We start from the raw sequence: 18658 nt of genomic DNA on the forward strand, positions 1-18658 counted from the left end.
GAGGTGAGTGGAGAAGGCTGAGCAAGCAAGGAAATAGTGCAGGGGCTCAAACAGGATGGACCTGGTGTGGGCCAAGGACAGGGGGAAGTGGCCTCCTTGGGGTGGAGAAAAGATAAGTGGGGAAGAGTGGAGTCAGATTACGTAAGGCCTCAGACACCAGGCAGAAATGTTTGAATTGGCTCCATCAGGAAGGAGGGGGGCCATCAAGGGATTTAGGGCATGGTTATGATGTGATTAGGCTGCTTTTTCGCAGGAATAATGTGGCTCAGACCTCAGAATGACTTGGATGGCAGGAAGCCAGGAGCCAGGAAGGGCAGCTAGAAGACTTGTAATATTTCTGGCATGGGCTGATGAGGACTGAGGGTTGGGAAAAAGCAGTGAGGCAGGCCTAGAGATATTTCTCAGGAAACCTCGATAGGCCTTGGGACCTGGCCGCATTCTGGGGATGGGGAGGAGTGAGTCCTCTTAAGAAGCAGATTCTCTCTCAAAGGCAACGAAGAGAAAGTACTGGCAGCCTCCCTACCTGCAAACAGAACATCTCAGGGTAGCCTGGCCAGTGGAAGGGTTAGTTTTCTCTTGCTTTGGCTCAGATAAACATCTCAGTTGTAGTGAGGGCTTGGTGATGATGCTGGCTGGGCCTGGGTAAAAGGGTATGTGTACTCCTGATCACTGCCCTGGACTCATTCCATCTTTGAGTGCCAGGCCCTGGGCTGAGTGTGAGACAGAGCAATTAACAAAGCACAATTCTTGGTCCTTGTGAGTCTGGAAGAATTACATTTGCAAGACTTGAATGGCACTTGAGAACAACCAAATTGTTCTCATCCTCCCAATTTTGCTTTATGGAACTGCAGGTGATGAAATGTTTGATGGCTGCCAAGAGACCTCTCTGTTCCTGGCTTATAAGGATACTATCCAGGGGGTGAGGCTTTCCTGATGGCTCAGCAGGTAGAGAATCTGCCTGCAATGCAGGATACACAGGAGACGCGGGTTTGATCCCTGGGTCAGGAAGATCCCCTAGAGGAGGAAATGGCAATCTACTCCAGTATTCTAGCCTGGAGAATACCATGTACAGAGGATTACAGTCCAAAGAGTTGCAAAGAGCCAAAAAGGACTGAGCAACTGAGCACATGTCTAGGAGGCAGAGCCAAGTTTTGTGAGGCTTGTAGCTTAAGCAATTTGGGGGAGCCTCTTTGGAAAATAACTCAAAATTACAAAATAAAGTTGATGGGTCCTCTCAGGGCCTGCTGCTGTTGCTAAGTCACCTCAGTCGTGTCCGACTCTGTGCGACCCCAGGGACGGCAGCCCACCAGGCTCTGCTGTCCCTGGGATTCTCCAGGCAAGAACACTGGAATGGGTTGCCATTTCCTTCTCCGTCTCAGGGCCTAGACTCAGGGAAATGTGAGCAAGAAGCCTCAAAGTGTAAACCTCATCAGCTTCCAAGTCAATCTTATAATACCCACCATTTATTATTTGCATATTATAAGCAAGTGTTTTATTTGTACTCTTTCACAGCAGCCAAGGGAGGTAGGTGCCATTAGTATCTCCATGTTATAAGATGAGAAAGCAGGCTCAGAGAGGTGACTTTGGATGCCTCAGCCATAAAGCAAGGGGGTGAGGGCTATGCTCTGGACTGACAGCTCTAGGCTCCAGGGCTAAAACTGAGATCCTCTTCAATTGATGATGGCAAAAATCATGCCTCTGAGGTTCCTGAGAAGTGTTCTGGTCCTAAACCATCCCCTCCTGACTCCACTGTACCTTTCTTAGGCCTGGCCAGGGGTTCCGAGGATCCAGGGCTCAGGTAGAGGTTATGGGGCTGGACACTGGCCATCTCTGCTGCCTTGGTTCCAGTACCATGGCCTGTTTAGGCAGAGTGGCTACCTACCACTGGGAGGACATAAAACCCAGGGGTGAGCACTGGTTTGAAAACGCACAGACTCAAAGTCTAATCCTAGATCGACAGCTTTCTGGTTGTATAGTAAGACACATGGCCTCAGTGAGCCCCCACTTGCTTACCCGATGAGTCAGTAACCACTTCTTTGTATTTTGAGTTCAGTTCACGTCCTCTCGTAAGGCAGTAAAGCGCCTGGTGGTGTCTGGCACACAGAAGCAATTAATCTAAGAATCCTATGGCTGCCATCAGTCCTAGTAGCAGCATAAACACCTCTGATTCCGCACCTCCCTTCCGTATTTTAGAACTGAATAGTTTTCCGGGGATTCCTCCCAACCCAGCTAACTTCCTCCAGGATGTGAAAAAGGCGGCATCTAAGAGGGGCGCCTAAACTGTCCCCCAAACTCCACCGAGCCTGGGCCTGGGCGCTCGGGAGCCTACGGGTTGGGGCCAGTGCCTGCAGCTCAAGTCCCGCCCAGCGGCGTGCGGCGTGCGCCCTTGGGGAAGACGGCTCAAAGAACCGGTGACTCAGGGACGGACGCTGTGGGGCGTCGCTCTTGGTTTAGCAATACAAATCCTCCAGCCGGAGGATCAGGCCTGGAGGCGCTGCAGCACGGGCGGGCCAGGGTGGAGTGGGGTGATGCCCGGTCGGTGAGGACCCCTTGGGCCCGCGAGAGCTGGCAGGCGTGGGGCCCCGGGGCGAGGACCGCCAAGCCTCCCAAGCCTCTCGCATCCGCCGCCACAGGCCCCGCTCGCTTTTCAAGGCCACTTCTTCGAGTCCCCTTAGGGCGTCTCCCCTTCCTTGGAACTAACAGGGGCTAACCCTAATTTCCGAGAAGGGGGACTGCGTCCCCGCCCCCCGCCTGCCCAGTTCCCCAGCCAGCCGGGCCGGGCGATGCCGCCTCCCCGCCTGCGCCCCGCCCAAGCAGGGCGCCGCCACGCGTGGCGGTGCGCGCGCGACAAAACCTCCCGCCCCTGCGCCGGCTCCCTACGTGGGGGACGTGCCGGGAGATGCCTGGCCGTGGGGGATTTCGCAGCGTCGCCCGCCCTCTTTCAGACGCTGGGAGGAGCGGCCACCGCGCCCCCCAGGTCCTGGCCCGCCCGCCGCCGCCCGGCGCAGCCGAGGCGCGCGGCAGCCAATGGGCGCCGAGGAGGTGGGCCGGCTGGCGACGGTCACCCTCGCGCGGACGGGAGCGCGCAGACGGGGCGCGCGTGAGCCGGCGCCGCGCTCCGGGCGGTGGGGGAGGAGCCGCGGGAGCAGGAGGAGGAGCCGCGGAGCAGCCGCCAGAGGACCACTGATCGCCCGGGCTGCGGAGGACAGACGCCGGCCGCCCGCCTGTCGCCCCGAGCCCCCGACCGCCAGCATGATCGCCGCGCAGCTCCTAGCTTATTACTTCACCGAACTGAAGGATGACCAAGTCAAAAAGGTGAGCCGGGGCCGCTGCCGCCGCCCGGCGCTCTGCCCGCAGCCTTGCATTCCGGCATCCGCTCGCCGCCGCAGCCGCCTCCATCCTCCCGCGCCCAGCCTCCCTCAGGCCAGCGTTGGTTGGATTGTCGGGCGGTGGGGAAGTCTTCGCCTTTCGATTCTTCCTGGGGCCGTCTGTGTCTGTGTGGAGGAAAGACCCTCGAGCCTGGGCTGCCTGCTGCAGTGTCCTTGAAACGGGCTGTGGAAGTCAAACGGGCCCCCGGGCCAGGCGGGGAGGTGGCCGCGTGGGGACTGGTGGGCTGGTCCGTAGGCCTGTTTGGTACGGTCCTAGCGCCGTGGGCGGAGTGATCACAGCGATGCTGGGGAGGTGAGTGCGCGGCAGGCGGGGGTGCTGGCTGGAAGCCGGGCATCCCATATTTGGGGTTCCTGGTGGAGGGCGTCAGGGGTCCGGGAAAACTGTCACCCCCAGCTCTCCCAGCTATTGCGGCTGCTCCCTTAATCTGAGTACCGAACGACCCGCATGGTTTCCTGAAACAGGGAGGGGCGCGGAGGCCACCGGAAACTTTGCTCATAGGCCTCAGGTCTGGAGCGGTACGTCTGAATGGAATTTTTTTTTTAATCCCTCTCCGTGACCGCTCTCTTAAGCTGTAATTTCCCACCAGCCCAAGGGAGCTCAAATAAGAGACTGCTCTTTTGAGTCGGATGGAGGTCTTGACTTGTATGCTTGTGGCGTGTGTGTTCTTGCACAAGGACACATCTCCCTTCCCGGACTTATAACATAACAAACTGTCAGCTGGCAGGTGTGAAAGGTGTATCTCTCCCTTCTACCAGCTTTGGCACCAAGTTTTTAAGAAACAGCCTAAACTGTAGGGAAAGACGCCCATTTTATCATTGCCGAGCCTGGCAGATGCTCCTGATCCACACCCAAAGTGAGTGACATTATTGCTGGGATAAAGTGGGCTGGAGAGCAAAGTCAACCTGACTTTGGAGTTCCAACAAGGGAGCGCTACCTACAGGTGAGAGGCAGGAGCCATAGAGCTGTAGCCACCGGAAGTTCAATGCTCTTCTCTTCCTAATCACCCGGGACAGCCCCCGCCTCTGGCACAAGAGGAAACAGGCCTGCTCAGGGTAGTGAGGTCACCTCATCAAGGTCACCCGAGGAGTTAGGGGGAAAGCCAGGGTGTGACCCACGTTTCTGCCTCTCTCCGCTAGGAACCTGACCGAGGCTCCTCCTTGAAGTCAGCTTAAGGGGAGGTGCTGAGACAGAAACGATGGAGGATGCTGCTTGGATCTTGGATCCTGCGCTCAGTAGGGACCAGAGTTGAGTAGTTAGGAGACAGGCCTGGGAACCAGCCAGGGTCCCTCATGGCTACAAGTGGCAGTGACTGGAGCTGTGAAACCATGGGACTCCACTCCCGAGGAGCACCCTGCAGCCTCCTGGCCACTGAGCTCTGGGAGCTGTGCATGCCAACGTGTACATTTCACCAGTGGTCTGCAGTGGTGTTGTGTATCATTGATGTTCTTCCCATTTCACAGTGGGGAGTTGAAGACATAGATGGGTTCACTGTCCTCTCCCTGCCCGTGGTGCCCTCTGTAGCTCAAGACGGCCGATCACCAAGGTGGGGACCCAGATAACCTTGTAAGCCTCCAGCATCCACACCCACCATCATCTGTGGCTGCCAGGGGCCAAGTTGAGTTGAGGTTTGGACTGCCTTGGTGGGACCCATTTTATCATGTGGGCAGTTTCTAGTGTAGCCAGAGCCCTCCACTCCTTATGGTGGCCTGACTCGCAGTCTATCCACCAGGCTCCTGTACGCATCTAACTGTGTGATTTCTGAATCACTTGATCCTCAAATCCCTCCTCCTCTGAGACTGGCATTCTGAAATTCCTTCTCTGCCTTCCTCTGGCCTCAGAACCTTGCTGGAGGAGGGTCTTGAGGCCAAAGCTTCCACCAAATAATATTATTGGTCAAGGAGAGTCTTAAAAATAAGCTGGCATTCTTGCATCTCACGGAGGAGTTCTCAGGCTGCTTTCTATGGGGAGAGGATGTGGATTCCTGCCAGAGGGACCTTCATGATGGGCTGCGTGGCTCTTCCATTGTGTGTGTGATCCTCAGGAAGCTTCCTGGGCCTCCTGAACACAGAGTGGGCACTTGTTCTGATAGCCTAGTCAGTTTTCCCAGCCGCTACTTGTGCAGATCCTGAGAGACTGCGTCTGTTCTCCTGAGACTCCGGATTATTAGAGACCACTTACCATAGGGATCCAGGGTAAGCCCTCCACTGGCAGGACTCCAAGCCCTGTTCTTCCTGCGGAACTGGGCCCTACTTGCAACCCGATGAGGACCCAGTGAAGACAAGCCATGATGATTCAGCCCTCCAGCCCTAGGTGGCCTCTGGAGCACTGGAGACAGCTCTGGCAGCCCCCACTAATCTTCATCCATCTCCTTGCCCTCTGTCTTGGGGGTGGGGAAGGGGAAGATGGGGATGGTGCCAGCAAAGGTTTATGGGATTGCTTGGGATACAAAAGTGATCATGAAAGGGTATCTTTTCTCTCCCCATTGCTTATGGGACATCAGTAATTCAACCTCATAAATACATCCTGTGTTGAAATGCGCCAAGCATCTGGCTTCCCAGCATGGATCGCCGTTTTCCAGACTGCGTATGCATAGTGTTAGATGATGGGGTGCAGTGAAAAGGGTGCCCTGGCATTAGACTGAAGTACAAGGGTACAAAACACAGATATCCCTTTTACTCTTCTATTGCTTTTGGGAGGAAAAGGATGCTCGTGTGCATTCCATTCATCAGAATTCTAGCCACCTGTTAATTCTGCAGCTAGAGCCTGTGTCTTTTGACCTCCAAGCAGCTTTTAACATGCCTCTTCTCTCGCCTGCTTCCTCCACTTGGGTTAGCCATTAAGAGCCTGAAGGAAGGTGAAGGACTACATTGTGCTGTATTCCTTCAGAAAAGGAAGATGGGCCCCGCAAGGTTAGAACTTGGCCTCTAAAGAAAGGCTAGACTTCTTTCCCCCGGGGATGTCAGAATGGTGAACAAATGCCAGTGGATTTTCCCTAGGAGGGATCCCCATGATCGGTCGGAATCTCCATAAGCAGGTGAGCAACAAGTGTGATTTGTCCAAAGTCCTCGAGTACTTGGTTCGTGAAGACAGAGGAGAGTATGCTTAGCAGTTAACAGGGCTACCGAGTTCTAGTTCCCTGGGGCCCCTGTGTCCCAGTGGCAAAAGCAAGCATTTAAAAAATGCCTGTTTCCTTATTGATTGGGGGTGGGGTGGGGGGAGTGAGACAGAAATGATAGGAAACCATCACAGGCACCTTTTGATCTGGTGTTAGGCAGATACTCAGGAAGAGCCTCACTCCCTGGGGAATCTTCGTTACACAGCCCCTGTCCCCTCTACCCTTTGGAAGTTCCTTGGAGTTCTCTACCCAGAAAATCCCCAACACTTCCTTTGGTTTCACAGTTTGGGATGTCTTGAGGGAATAAACTGGGAGTGCGGGTGGGTATGAGGGACTTTCACATCTGGCCATGCCATGCAGTCCTCCCACACTCCTGTTTTCTGGAGAAAGCATGGGCAGCTTTCTCCTAGAAGGACTGTGTGCCTGCAGTCAGGGGTTCCTGTCTGGTAGAATTAGCCACTGGAGTCAGCTCTGAACATGCCTGAGGAGGTCCTAGGGGAGATGCTGGAGAGGCCAGCATACACCTCTGCACCCAGGAAGTAGTCCTGGCTAGACCGCTGGCACCTGCTTAATTGATTTGAGGACATTTAGAATCAAATCGGATCATGGGAGAGCAGTCATTTCTTCAGAAAATGTTTGAGTCCTTTATTACGTGCAGAGTACTATACTAGGCTGGAGTGATGACTATAAACCTGGACAAAATAGTCCCTGTTTTCTCACAGAGTATAAATAATTATCTGCTCTCTTATGATAGAGCAAAGCATAGAATGCTATGAGAGCTCTTGGGGCCATAGTCAGATCTTTAGGTGGGAAGTCACTAGCCTAGGAGTTGCTTAAAGTCAGGCGCTAGGGAACTCCCTGGCAGTCCTTTGATTAGTACTGCATACTTTCACTGCCAAGGGCCCTGGTTTGATCCCTGGTCAGGGAACTAAGACTACACATGGGCTGTAGGGGGCGGGGCAGGGGGAAAGCTACACTCTAAATGTACAAATGGGAATGTTATACTTAGAAACTTTGTAAGGGTGAGTCAAATGGATAGTTACCAAAATGTAGTTTGCCTTCTCTTTTTTTAAATGGTTCTCTTTTTAAAACACCTTCCGGGTGCCATGTGCGTGGGTGCTAAGTCACTTCAGTTGTGTCCGACTCTTTGTGATGCTGTGAACCATAGCCCTCCAGGCTCCTCTGTCCGTGGGATTCTCCAGTCAAGAATACTAGAGTGTGTTGCCATGCCCTCCTCCAGGAGATCTTCCCAGCCCAGGGATCAAACCTGTCTCTCAACGCCTCCTGCATTGACTGGCGGGTTCTTTACCACTAGCACCACCTGAGAAGTCCTGCCGCTGCTGCTGCTGCTAAGTCGCTTCAGTCGTGTCCGACTCTGTGCGACCCCATAGATGGAAGCCCACCAGGCTCCGCCGTCCCTGGGATTCTCCAGGCAAGAGCACTGGAGTAGGTTGCCATTTCCTTCTCCAATGCGTGAAAGTGAAAAGTGAGAGTGAAGTCGCTCAGTCGTGTCCGACTCTTGGTGAACCCATGGACTGCAGCCCACCAGGCTCCTCTGTCCATGGGATTTTCCAGGCAAGAGTACTGGAGTGGGTTGCCATTTCCTATCAGATACCAATTGGGTGTGTAGGTATATATGTCTGTCTGTATCTAACAATACACAAGGACATACTGACAGCCACAGGGGTAAGTGTGTGCTTTCATCTGATCTTTCAGAAACCTCAGTGAGGTTGTCATGGCAGGAAGTGTTATCCGTCCCCCTCACTGCTCCTTCCCTGCACATTCTGCTGCCTTGAGTGTATGGACAGAAGGCAGAGATTTTATTCCCCTTTTAGAAACAGGGACTGGCTGGAGGCCCAGAGGAGATAAGTAACTTTCTCAAGGTCTTAGAAACTGGAATGGGTTCCAGAGGGCTATTGTTTTTAGTGATTTAACTTGGAATCTGTATTTTAATTCTCTCCCCCCACCAAATCAGTACATAAGAGTTAATTTATTATTGTGAAATATTCGAGGTGCATAAAAAATATTGAAGCTAATATAACAAACACTTGTGTATCCACTGCATAGCTTGAAAAGTAACAGACACAGTTGCAATTTTATTACAGACACAACTGAAACCTTTTCTACGCCCATCTTCCGTCCCATTCATTTCTCCTCCCAGAGGTGACCACTGTCCTGAATTTGGTGTTTATCATTTCCTGCATGTTTAATATTTTTTTGACTGCATATCATGTATCTATGAAGCAGTGTGTGCTGTTACTTTATATGGCTTGAACCTTTTGTAAATGGTGTTATTCTGTTTGTATCCTTCTGCAACTGGTTTCTTTAAAAGCTCAACGTTGTATATTTAAGACTCTTCCATGTTGATCCGTGTACCTCCCTTTCATCAATTTAAACTGTGGAATGCTCTTACATTGTGTGAACACACTAAACTCACTTATCAGTTCTTTTGGTGTGCTTTTGAATTTCTGATTCTTTAAATTGCAGTGCCATAGGGATCTTCTGTCCACAAAGAAGTTGCTCTAGGCTGTGTTTCTAGGGCTGAAATTACTTGGCAGAAGAGTGTGTGTATCTTCCCATTGTTGACGTTTGCTAGATTGCCTTCGTGATCAGGCTTCCGGTTGGAAGTTTTGTACAGGTTCCGAACTTATGGTTGCCAGGGGGAGGAAGTGGGGAAGGGATAGCTAGGGACTTTGGGCTGGACGTGTACACACTGCTATGTTTAAAATGGCCAGCCAGCAAGGACCTGCTATGTATAGCACAAGGAGCTCTGCTCAATGTTATGTGGCAGCCTGGATGGGAGGGGAGAACATGTATATGTATAGCTGAGCACCTGAAACTATCACAACATTGTTAATTGGCTATACTCCTATAAAAATAAAAAGTTTAAAAAAATAGAAAAAACAAAACAAAAAAAAGTTTTGTACAGGTTCCTATGGTTCCACAGCCAACCCTTGGTGCAGTAAAACCTTTACAATTTGTAATAGACAATTTTTAAACAGACTGTTTCTTCCCAGACACTTCCACGCACGTGACAGCATTTGAGCTTGGTTTAAAAATAGCCATTTCCTAGTTTGCCTTACGAAGGGAACCCTTGCTGCCAGAGTGTTACTGACTGAGGCTGAAAACTCACTGTGAGCAGTGCCCGCCTCCTTGGCTGTTTCCACGGTGCATGCGGAGGGGGTGGGGGTGGGGGGTACAGAGACAAGCTTGTGAGGGCTCTTTGTGTCCCCTGTGCTCTAGCGTGAATCCTGTAAACTTTCCTGGGAGTTGAAACACACAAGCGTGCTTTTGCCCGTGCGTCCTCTCTCTTCCTGGGTGGATCTGGGTGGGCAGGGCTGGCTTATCAGCCCCGTAAACATTTCTCTGTTAGAGAACGCTCAAAGCCGGCAGCCTCTCTCAGACTATCTTCCCTAAAAGGAGAGGGTGGCTGTGTCCCCCGCGGCAGGGAAACTGAAATGTGGAGTCTGCAGCCCAGCCCTTTGCAACAGATCTTGTGAGCCCTGTGAGAGGCAGAAAATGTCGGATCATGTTCATCCGATTCCACTCTCAGTTACTGGCTTGCAGGCGCTGAGGCATTGAGGGGACCTTGGAGGGAAGGTTGCACTGAATGCCTACTAGGGGCCTGTCTTTCCTAAAATGGTTCTTATTTAACCGTCAGTAGTGACAATACTAACCGAAGCCAACGTGTGATGCCTGTCCTGTTTGCTGCACCGAAGGCATTACATGCCCCCAGCTCCCCTGTTAGTGGGGATCTCTTATGATCACTGCTTTTGGATGAGAACCCTGAGCCTCAGGTATAAACAGAAGAGTCAGCGTGCAGACCCATTCAGTCTGCTGGCAGAGCCCCTGCTTTTTTTGAACATTGAGATATAATTCACATACCACAAAACTTAACGTTGTAAAGAGTGCACGTCTGTGGTGTCTAATACATTCACGAGCTTGGGTAACTGTCACCACCGTCTCATTGCAGAACATTTTCATCAACCCCAGGAGAAACTCTGTACCCGTTAAGCAGTCACTCCCCATTGCTCCCTACACCTTGGTATCTACTAATCTATTTCTTTTTTAAATGAATTTACTTCTTCTGAACATTTCATATGAACAGAATTGTATACTAATGTGACCTTTGTGTGTGGTTTCTTTCGCTTAGCGTGTTTTCATGGTTCATTCATACGTATGTACTCCTAAGTACCTGTACTCCAGTTCTTTTTATTGCTGAATAGTGTTCATGTGTGCTTATCTCCCACGTTTTGTTTACACATTTGTTAGTTCAGGATGTTTGTGTTGTTTCCACCTTGAGGCTGTTGTGATAATGCGGCTGTGAGCAGTTTTCCCTGTGTGGACATACTTTCATTTCTCTTGGGTATGTGTGTAGAAGTGGAATTGCTGGAAGAGATCCTGCTTCTGTCCCCCTGAGGAAGGAAATGAGGAAACTGAGGCCCCATGTGGTGGAGGGACTTGCTGACCACATGGCTTGTGAGTGATAGAGACAGAAACACCGTCAGGTCCCCTAACTCAGAAACCCATCTTCTTTCTACTATAACACACCCAACTCTCGTTTTGCTGTTGAGGGAAACAGATTCAAAGGAGGAAAGAGCTGGGGACAAGGCAGAGCTGGGCACAGAATCCTCAAAATCCCCCTGACTCCCATCTCCCCTACCTCCCCACCCTCCCCAGCACCAGCACCCTGGTTTGTGCCTGTCCATCCCCACCCTCCGCCCCCTACCTCTCCACGCCCCACCCCTCCACCCCCATACCTCTCCACGCCCCACCCCTCCAGCCCCATACCTCTCCACGCCCCACCCCTCCAGCCCCATGCTGCTCAGTGTTGACCAACTCCTTCCACCTGGGAAGGAAATTGACCCAATAAAGTCTTTTACAGTGAATGTTAGGGATGTTCTCTGGTTTTCAAATTTCTCTCTGTACCCTTTGTCCATTTGTCCCCCTCCCTCCATCCTGTTTGTATTTAAAAGAGGACATTTGGGGAGGCCAGTGCTCACCTTGCAAGACCTCCCTGTGCTCCCTGTAAGGCATTATCAATCTAGCTTTCTCTCCCAACATCTGCCTGGCCCTTCTGTAAGCAGCTGCTTTCCTTGATTGATTGATGCACGGGGTTTGCCTGCAGGCTTGTTATTCAAGCTGACCTCATTCCTCTGATGTCCCCCAGTGCCTTCCAGGACCCTGCTGGGGTGGGTGCGATGAATCAAGTAGGAGACTCCAGGCCATCACTGTAACAAAGACACTGCCTCACATTTGCAAAGTTCTGTTTCATTTTCAAAATACTTTTACATGCTTGATTTAGTGGAGTCCTTCTGGCAAGCTTGAATGTGGGCATTTCTTCCTACCTCTTACATGTAGGGGCAGGGAAGCCTCAGGAAGTGGAATTGACATGATCTTTGTTAGCCAGAGAACAGAAGAGCTGGGAAGGGGCACAGGTCTGCCTACACCAGTGGGTGGCTGTCACTGCGCATGCAAATCCAGGACTGTGGTCCAGGGCTTGAGGCTTCCACAGCAGTGCATGGCAGTGGCCTCCCAGCAGAAATTGTCTCTCAAGGCTCCCATGATGGGGATGTGGCTGGAGTGCTAGAGCCTTGCTGTCCAGAACAAGAGCCACTAGCCATGTGTGGCTGCTGCTGCTAAGTTGCTCAGTCGTGTCCGACTCTGTGCGACCCCATAGACGGCAGCCCACCAGGCTCCTCCGCCCATGGGATTTTCCAGGCAAGAACACTAGAGTGGGTTGCCATTGCCTTCTCCACATGTGTGGCTATTGAGCACTTAAAATGTGGCAAGTCTGGTTTGAGATGTGCTGTTGAACATTAAATATAGGGTTTTGAAGACTTTGTATGACAAAGAAGATATATAATACAGCTCATCGATGATTTAAAAGATATTAATTACATGTGGGAATAATAGTTTGGATATATTGGGTTAAATAAAATGTTATTAGAATTAATGTCACCTTTTCAAAAAATGTAGGTACTAGAAAATTTTAAATTACATATGTGCCTTGCATTATATTCCTGCTGGAAGCACTCTGCTAGAAGTGAATTTTATGGCTCCGAGGTTTGGACAGAGGCACTCTGCATTTAAAGCAGTAGGTTCCTGGGGTCCTTGGGGCTCGATTTCCTCATCTGTAAAACCAGGAGGCTGGAATCCTTTCTCTCTTAAGGATCCCTGTGGCTGAAGCAGTATTGTTAGGCATCAAGCCCTTTGGGTCTCAGTTCCCTTCTCTGTCAGATGAGGTGATTTGTGTCTCACTGCCCGTTTATGAAATCAGAGAATGGGTATGGAAACACTTGGAAAGTGTCCTGAATTACATAAATGCCAGATATTATCATTGTTCATCCAGAGCACACCGGTAGGCACCTGCAGAAGGAGCGCAGCTTCCTGGATAACAGCAGGCAGGTGGCCAGACCCCCGAGCTGGGCAGGAATCCTGGGTCCCATTCTGCTTGGCCTCCATAGGATTCTGAAATCTTGTATTCTGAGGAATCCATGGTGTCATGGAGCTCCAGTGCCCACTGTATGTGACAAGAGGGTAGTTTTCAATGATGCTCTTTTACTGATAGGAAAAACACAGATGGAAGTGATGGGCCCAGGGTTATAGGAGGAATCCGTGCAGCTGGAGGAGGCCTGAGATCCTTTGCTTTCCAGACTGTTCTGCCCCCACCACTGCAGTACTTTGGAACCATGACTCTGGGGTCTGGATGTCTCATGGTGAAAGCAAAGCTGTCTATACTTCGGATCTTCTCTTCCCTTGCCTGGAGGCACCTGAGACATTGAAAACTGTGAGTCTGGAGCCTGGCTCTAGCCCAAGCCATTGACCACGAGGCCCAGAATGAAGCCTGTTGTTCTTGTCCTGCCACATTCCAGGGCTGTTCTGTTCACCTTCAGGGACTGGGTACCTCCTTTATTTTTAGCTAGTTCAGTATGACAGCTGTGTTCTCATCCTGGGCAAGGGCTTGGTCTCTCACCAGCAGAAAGTGCCTCGTAGCAGGAGTCAAGGTCACCAGGAGGACTTCGGGCATGACCTTTGGCAGTCATCCTAGCAAGAGGAGTCTGCGGAGCACTGGATTGGGGTCTGAACCCAGAGCCACCCTAGATATCCCAGATGCTGCATGTCCGGGCCTTTCCCTTGGCTGCTTGACCCCAGGCTCCTCCCATGTAAAACGGGGCTGACAACGCCCACCCTGCAAGTGTGCTGCTTAGATCAGGGCAGGCTGAAGTGTTCAGCAGGGGCTCCAGTGCCGCTTACTGTTATCTCGGTTCCCAGAGCCTCAGTTTCCTCATCAAGAATGGGGATCCCATTTTCCTCCTGATTTGTTGTGATTAAACAGAAGTGTTGTATGAATAGTACATGGTGCTTAATAAATGCTCAGTCCATGCCCACTGAAATGGAACTAACCATTCAGAAGTACAAAGGACCAAGAGCTGTATCTGAACCTTCGAAAGGGCCTGAGAAAGGGAGCCTCTGAGGACAGTGTTTGAACCTGCCAAAGAGACCCTGATGGTTTGGGGATGTTTGCACACACAGCTCTGTCTCAGAAGCCTCTAAAATGGAATTTATTTTCCCAAACATGTTTCCTCTCTCAGGTATTCAGCAGCCTCTGGTCACCTTGAATAGTGGAGACCCCTGATCATCTGTAGAGCTTTTGTGTCCCCCCTGGACCCCAGGGTGCAGATGTTGTGAGGGGTAGGGGGATTGGAGAGCGCCTGGAGCAGTCCCTCCCTCACAGAGGGGCTGTTGGATCCACACAAGTCACCATGAGGCTGAAGTAAGGGGCTGGTGCTGGAGAAGGCCTGTGTCATTCAGGGAAGAGGACTCCTGCTTTATCTGAGCTAGCAAACCCTTCTGAGATGACCTCCTGGGTTAGGTGTCACTGGAGGCTTCTGTTCACCCAGGAGAGCAGCCATTCAGCCCAGCTGAGAAGCCACCTGAGGGGGTGGGGACACCAGTGGCCTGGAAGTGTGGCCCCTGCACCCCTGGCACTCCCAGTCTGGTGGGAGGCACACACCGTGCACATGTTGCTGCGGTGCCCTGGGGAAGACTCACTGCTGCTGTCCCCAGGCAGGTTGCTTCCTCCACACTGAGCACAAGGGCCAAGGGGATGCTGAGAAGAGCAGCAGCTGGTGCTGGGCGGGCGGATCACCTGGCCCTTTGGAGGAGTGCGCGTGGAGAAAGGAGCGGGGTGTTGAGCGGCACTGACGGGCCAAGGCAGTCAAGTGGAAGCAGATCTGTCAGGAAGGACCATCAGTGGGGCAGAAGGCAGGAGGGTGCCCCGGACGGGTGATTCTGGTAGGGAACTCAGGGCGTCCAAAATGTCTCTCTTTGTGTCCAGTGCCCTGCCTGCTCAGGGACTAGCTGCCAGAAGTAGGATAGAAAGGTAGGTTTCCTGGGCCACCACCCTCATTGGTGAGGTGGGGCTGGGCAGGCAGGAAGGGGGTTGGACCTGCCAGAGGGGGGCTTGGGATGGTACCCACCATGGCGGAGGGTGCCGTTAGGCCAGGACCTTTGGGTTTGCTATGGCTTTTGAGCATCCTTCCCAGGATGGTGTGAAAGGGAAAATGAAATGAGCAATTCAGATCGCTGGTGGCTGCTGGGGGGTGAATGAGGCCTCCAGAATAACCAGGCTGCAGGGTGTGCTTTTGTCAGGCAAGGGAGCCTGTATACTGCTTCTGTAGTGGATGGAGTGGTGGCATTAATGCCACCGTTTCCCACACCTCCCTGCTCTCTGACCCTGGGGCTGGGTTCGCCCTGGGCTGAGCAAGAAGGGTACCGAGGAAGGAGCACAGAACCAGGAACTTGGTGTCCACTCCAGCATTCTCGCTGACCAGTGATCACCTCGAAAGTGTTCGTTGCTCAGTCATATCCGATTCTTGGTGACCCCATGGACTGTAGCCCTCCAGGCTCCTCTGTCCGTGGAATTCTCCAGGCAAGAATACTGAGTGGGTAGCCATTCCCTTCTCCAGGGGATCTTCCTGACCCAGGGATCGAACCCAGGTCTCCTGCATTACAGGCAGATTCTTTACGGTCTGAGTCACCAGGTGGTCACCGTGGCCAGTTGAATAACCTCTCGAGACTCTGATTTTTCCTAAGGGCGTTGGATGTGATGGCACCTGCGCTGCTTCTCTGGACAGGATAGCTTGAGGGTCAGCACATGAAAGCGCCGTGCAAAGTAGAAGGCCTTCGTAGGTCAAAGTCAGGTGGACACAGCCACATTATAGATGGAAAGACTGAGGTGCCTGCAAAATGGCAAAGCTGGAGTCCGACCTAGGTGTCTACACTGCTCAGTCCGTGCCGTATCCTCGAGCCAGGCAGTTTCCTAAAATCTAAGTTGGCTGTTAGTGTGTCTTAGAGAAAGTTCCCAGGAGAAACAGGAATGGAGTTAAGGTTTCAAGGGAGAAACTGTTTATAATATGATTCCATTTTTGTAACAAAATATAAAAAAACCAAGCTCTGTACCCACGGATGCTTAAGTAGGAAAGCTGCCCTAGAACATAAAACTGTACTAGCAAGGACTTCTCTGGGGAGATTGAGGGACGAACTCAGACTTTTTATTAGTACTTTTATGCCTTGTTTGTGTTCTTTAGTAGTAAATATATATAACTTACTATTAGTTTAAAAGAAAAGAATAAAACAACCCAAAAGTTTCAGAGGACTTTTGTGAGAATCTTTCATTTGCTATGATTTCAGGCAAATGACCACCTTGCCTTTCGTTTTCTTTTTTACAAGATGGGTTAGTAATATCTGGCAATCAATGCATTTCTCTAGATATTTAGGTAAAAGGAATTAGGGGCATGTGATTATGAACTAGACAGGTGAGTGAGAGAGATGGATTCCCTTTTGGTCATTTCAGTGGAAGGATGGGAAGAGTTTTTGACACATTATTAAAATTCTCCCAGTAGCTTTCTAAGGTGAAAGTATTGCATGCATGCTCAGCCCCGTCCGACTCTGCAATCCCAAGGACTGTAGCCTGCCATGTTCCTCTGTCCATGGAATTTTCCAGGCAAAAATACCAGAGTGGGTTGCCATTTCCTAATGCAGGGGATCTTCCAGACCCAGGGATCAAACCTGTGTCTCTTACGTCTCCTGCCTTGGCAGGCGGATTCTTTACCACCATGCCACCTGGGAAGCAAAAATATTATTATTCCCATTTGAAAGAGGAAAACAAGAATCAGAGAGATTAAGTAACTTGTCCAAAGTCACACAGCTAATAAATGGCAGGTATGGAACTCGGTTCTCTTCATCCACAGCCCTGGGTGCTTCCCACATGTGAGAAAGAATAGAAATCCATAAGGAGGAGCCCCCAGAGAGGGGTTGGAAGGCTTGGAGTCTAGGTCCAGCTGCCACTTATAAACCACATGACTGTGTGTGAGTCATGGGTCCCCATTTCCTCAGCTATAAAATGAAGATAATGATATCTTTCCTGCCTGCTTCACTGCCGTATTGTGCTGGAAGAAAGGGAACTAACGCATGAGCCCCCACTTCATGCCAGGCACCTGACATCCACAAGCTCGTTTCTTCCCTTTCTATGACATCCAGATGGGATAATATGTGAAAGTCATGTGTGTAAATGGCAGAGTCCTCTGCAAACATGAGCGCTCATTAAAATAATATTTATCACCCTGGACCCATTCTTTCCTGAGTCAGTCCCCTTAAGAAAGAGAAGTGCATCTGATGTTGAAATCTCTTCTCTGCCCTTAAGCAAGAGTCCTTCTTAACCCTTCACTGCCTGTTCCCCAGTTTCCTCTGTGAGTAAAACATCTCACTTGGGACGTTCACTTCACAGGCCTGTGCTGAGCCACTCAGGCACATCTGTTGCTTTGCTGAGAGAGGGAGTGAAAAATTTTCCATGGCTGTGCCCCTTGCCATGAGGGGTCAGAGTGCCCGAATCACCAGTAGTTACGGTGCCTCCTGCCACAATTGGCCTATTCACTTGGGCATGCCCAGTCTTGAATTTTTTTTTTTTTTTTAATGCATGTTTGGGAGCAGGAGGTGGCTTCGGGCACAGATGCTTTTGAGTTTAGACCAGTGTGGGGCCGCTGGGTACTTCTGCTGGCAGAGTGGCTCTGCGGGGCTTGGCGAGGCTGTGTTCTCTTCTGACATCCCCCCTGCCTCTGAGCTGTGTCTGCAGGATCCAGCGCAGCGTGTGGTGTCTGGGACCTTGGCACCCCTGCCCCCATCTCCTTCCCAGTCTGACTGAGTCCTGCGTGCTCGTGTCAGACACCAGGTGTGAACGTGAGCTCTCCAGAGCCCAAGGAGTTCCTATCACAGACTCCTGGGAGCCTCTGTCTGTGTCTGTGATAGACATCCTATGATAGATGGCTTGCAGCTTGAAGCCACCAGAAGAGGTGCTGTGCCCTCCTGTCACCAAAATGTAGGGCTAGGAGTTTAAGGCATGTGTGGGATGCGTTGGACACCAGCGTTTGGCCAGAGCAGCAGAGTTTGGAGGCAGTATCCTAAGGGAAGAGGAAAGACTGTGGAAATATGAGAGGTAGGGAGAGAGAGTAGGGAGGAAAAGATCTGAAGCTGTTTGGAGAGGGGGCAGAAATAGAAAAACTGAGAGGACCACAACTTTGGCCAAATCTCCCAAAGCCAGAAGTTGTCCTTCTCCAGCCCTGCCTCTCTCATTTTCCCCTCCTGGGCTTCTGGGCCCACCTTCTATAAGAAAAACAGCTCTTGCACTGGGGTTCTTGCAGAGCTCTGGAGCAAACAGGAGAACCCCCTTCCTTTCTACCTCCCTCTACCCACTGCCCATTCCCAGCTTCTTTCCCAGGTGGGACAGAGGGCAGCCCAGCCAGCTGCCAGGCAGGGCTCATCTGATGAAGAGGAAAGAGGCCCCTTGTTTGGTGAGGTTCTGGGCACTCTAGTTCCCACGGAGCATCCTGCAAGTGTCTCTTGATGTGGCTTCAGTGCTTCCTGGGCTGCTAAAAGGGCCACAGTCCGTATGATGCGAGTCTGCTGAGCCCTGCACCAGGTACCTGCCTGGCCGGGCAGGGTGGGGGGTACTGCAGCCCAGCCTCAGGTTCAAAGGCCCCTCCTGAGCTTCTGAGGACCAGGAAGGTACCACCTGAGATCCTAGGGGCTTCAGAGTCAGTTCTAGCTCTGCCCTGTGCTGTACCCTTTTTCTGGCCCCGATTTCCACATCTC

The 18658-nt window shown here is 51.5% G+C and overlaps 1 protein-coding gene across 3 annotated transcripts in view; it reads left to right on the plus strand.

Annotated features, from left to right (window-relative positions):
- Positions 1 to 18658, plus strand: part of HK1 (hexokinase 1) — a 75755-nt gene that overhangs the window by 324 nt on the left and 56773 nt on the right. Inside the window, exon 1 of one of the 3 annotated variants that reach the window (XM_015104404.3) lies at positions 3175 to 3315. The exons of 1 other annotated variant lie outside the window; for it this stretch is intronic. In XM_015104404.3, the coding sequence (XP_014959890.2) occupies positions 3253 to 3315 (63 nt within the window). In that variant the 5' untranslated portion in view covers positions 3175 to 3252. Of the gene's footprint in view, positions 1 to 3174; positions 3316 to 3655; positions 3682 to 18658 lie in introns of those variants that run through there. One more of the 3 variants, XM_042240866.2, reaches the window with a different exon arrangement.

Source organism: Ovis aries, chromosome 25 (assembly GCF_016772045.2).
Source record: "Ovis aries strain OAR_USU_Benz2616 breed Rambouillet chromosome 25, ARS-UI_Ramb_v3.0, whole genome shotgun sequence".
NCBI classification, from domain to species: domain Eukaryota; kingdom Metazoa; phylum Chordata; class Mammalia; order Artiodactyla; family Bovidae; genus Ovis; species Ovis aries.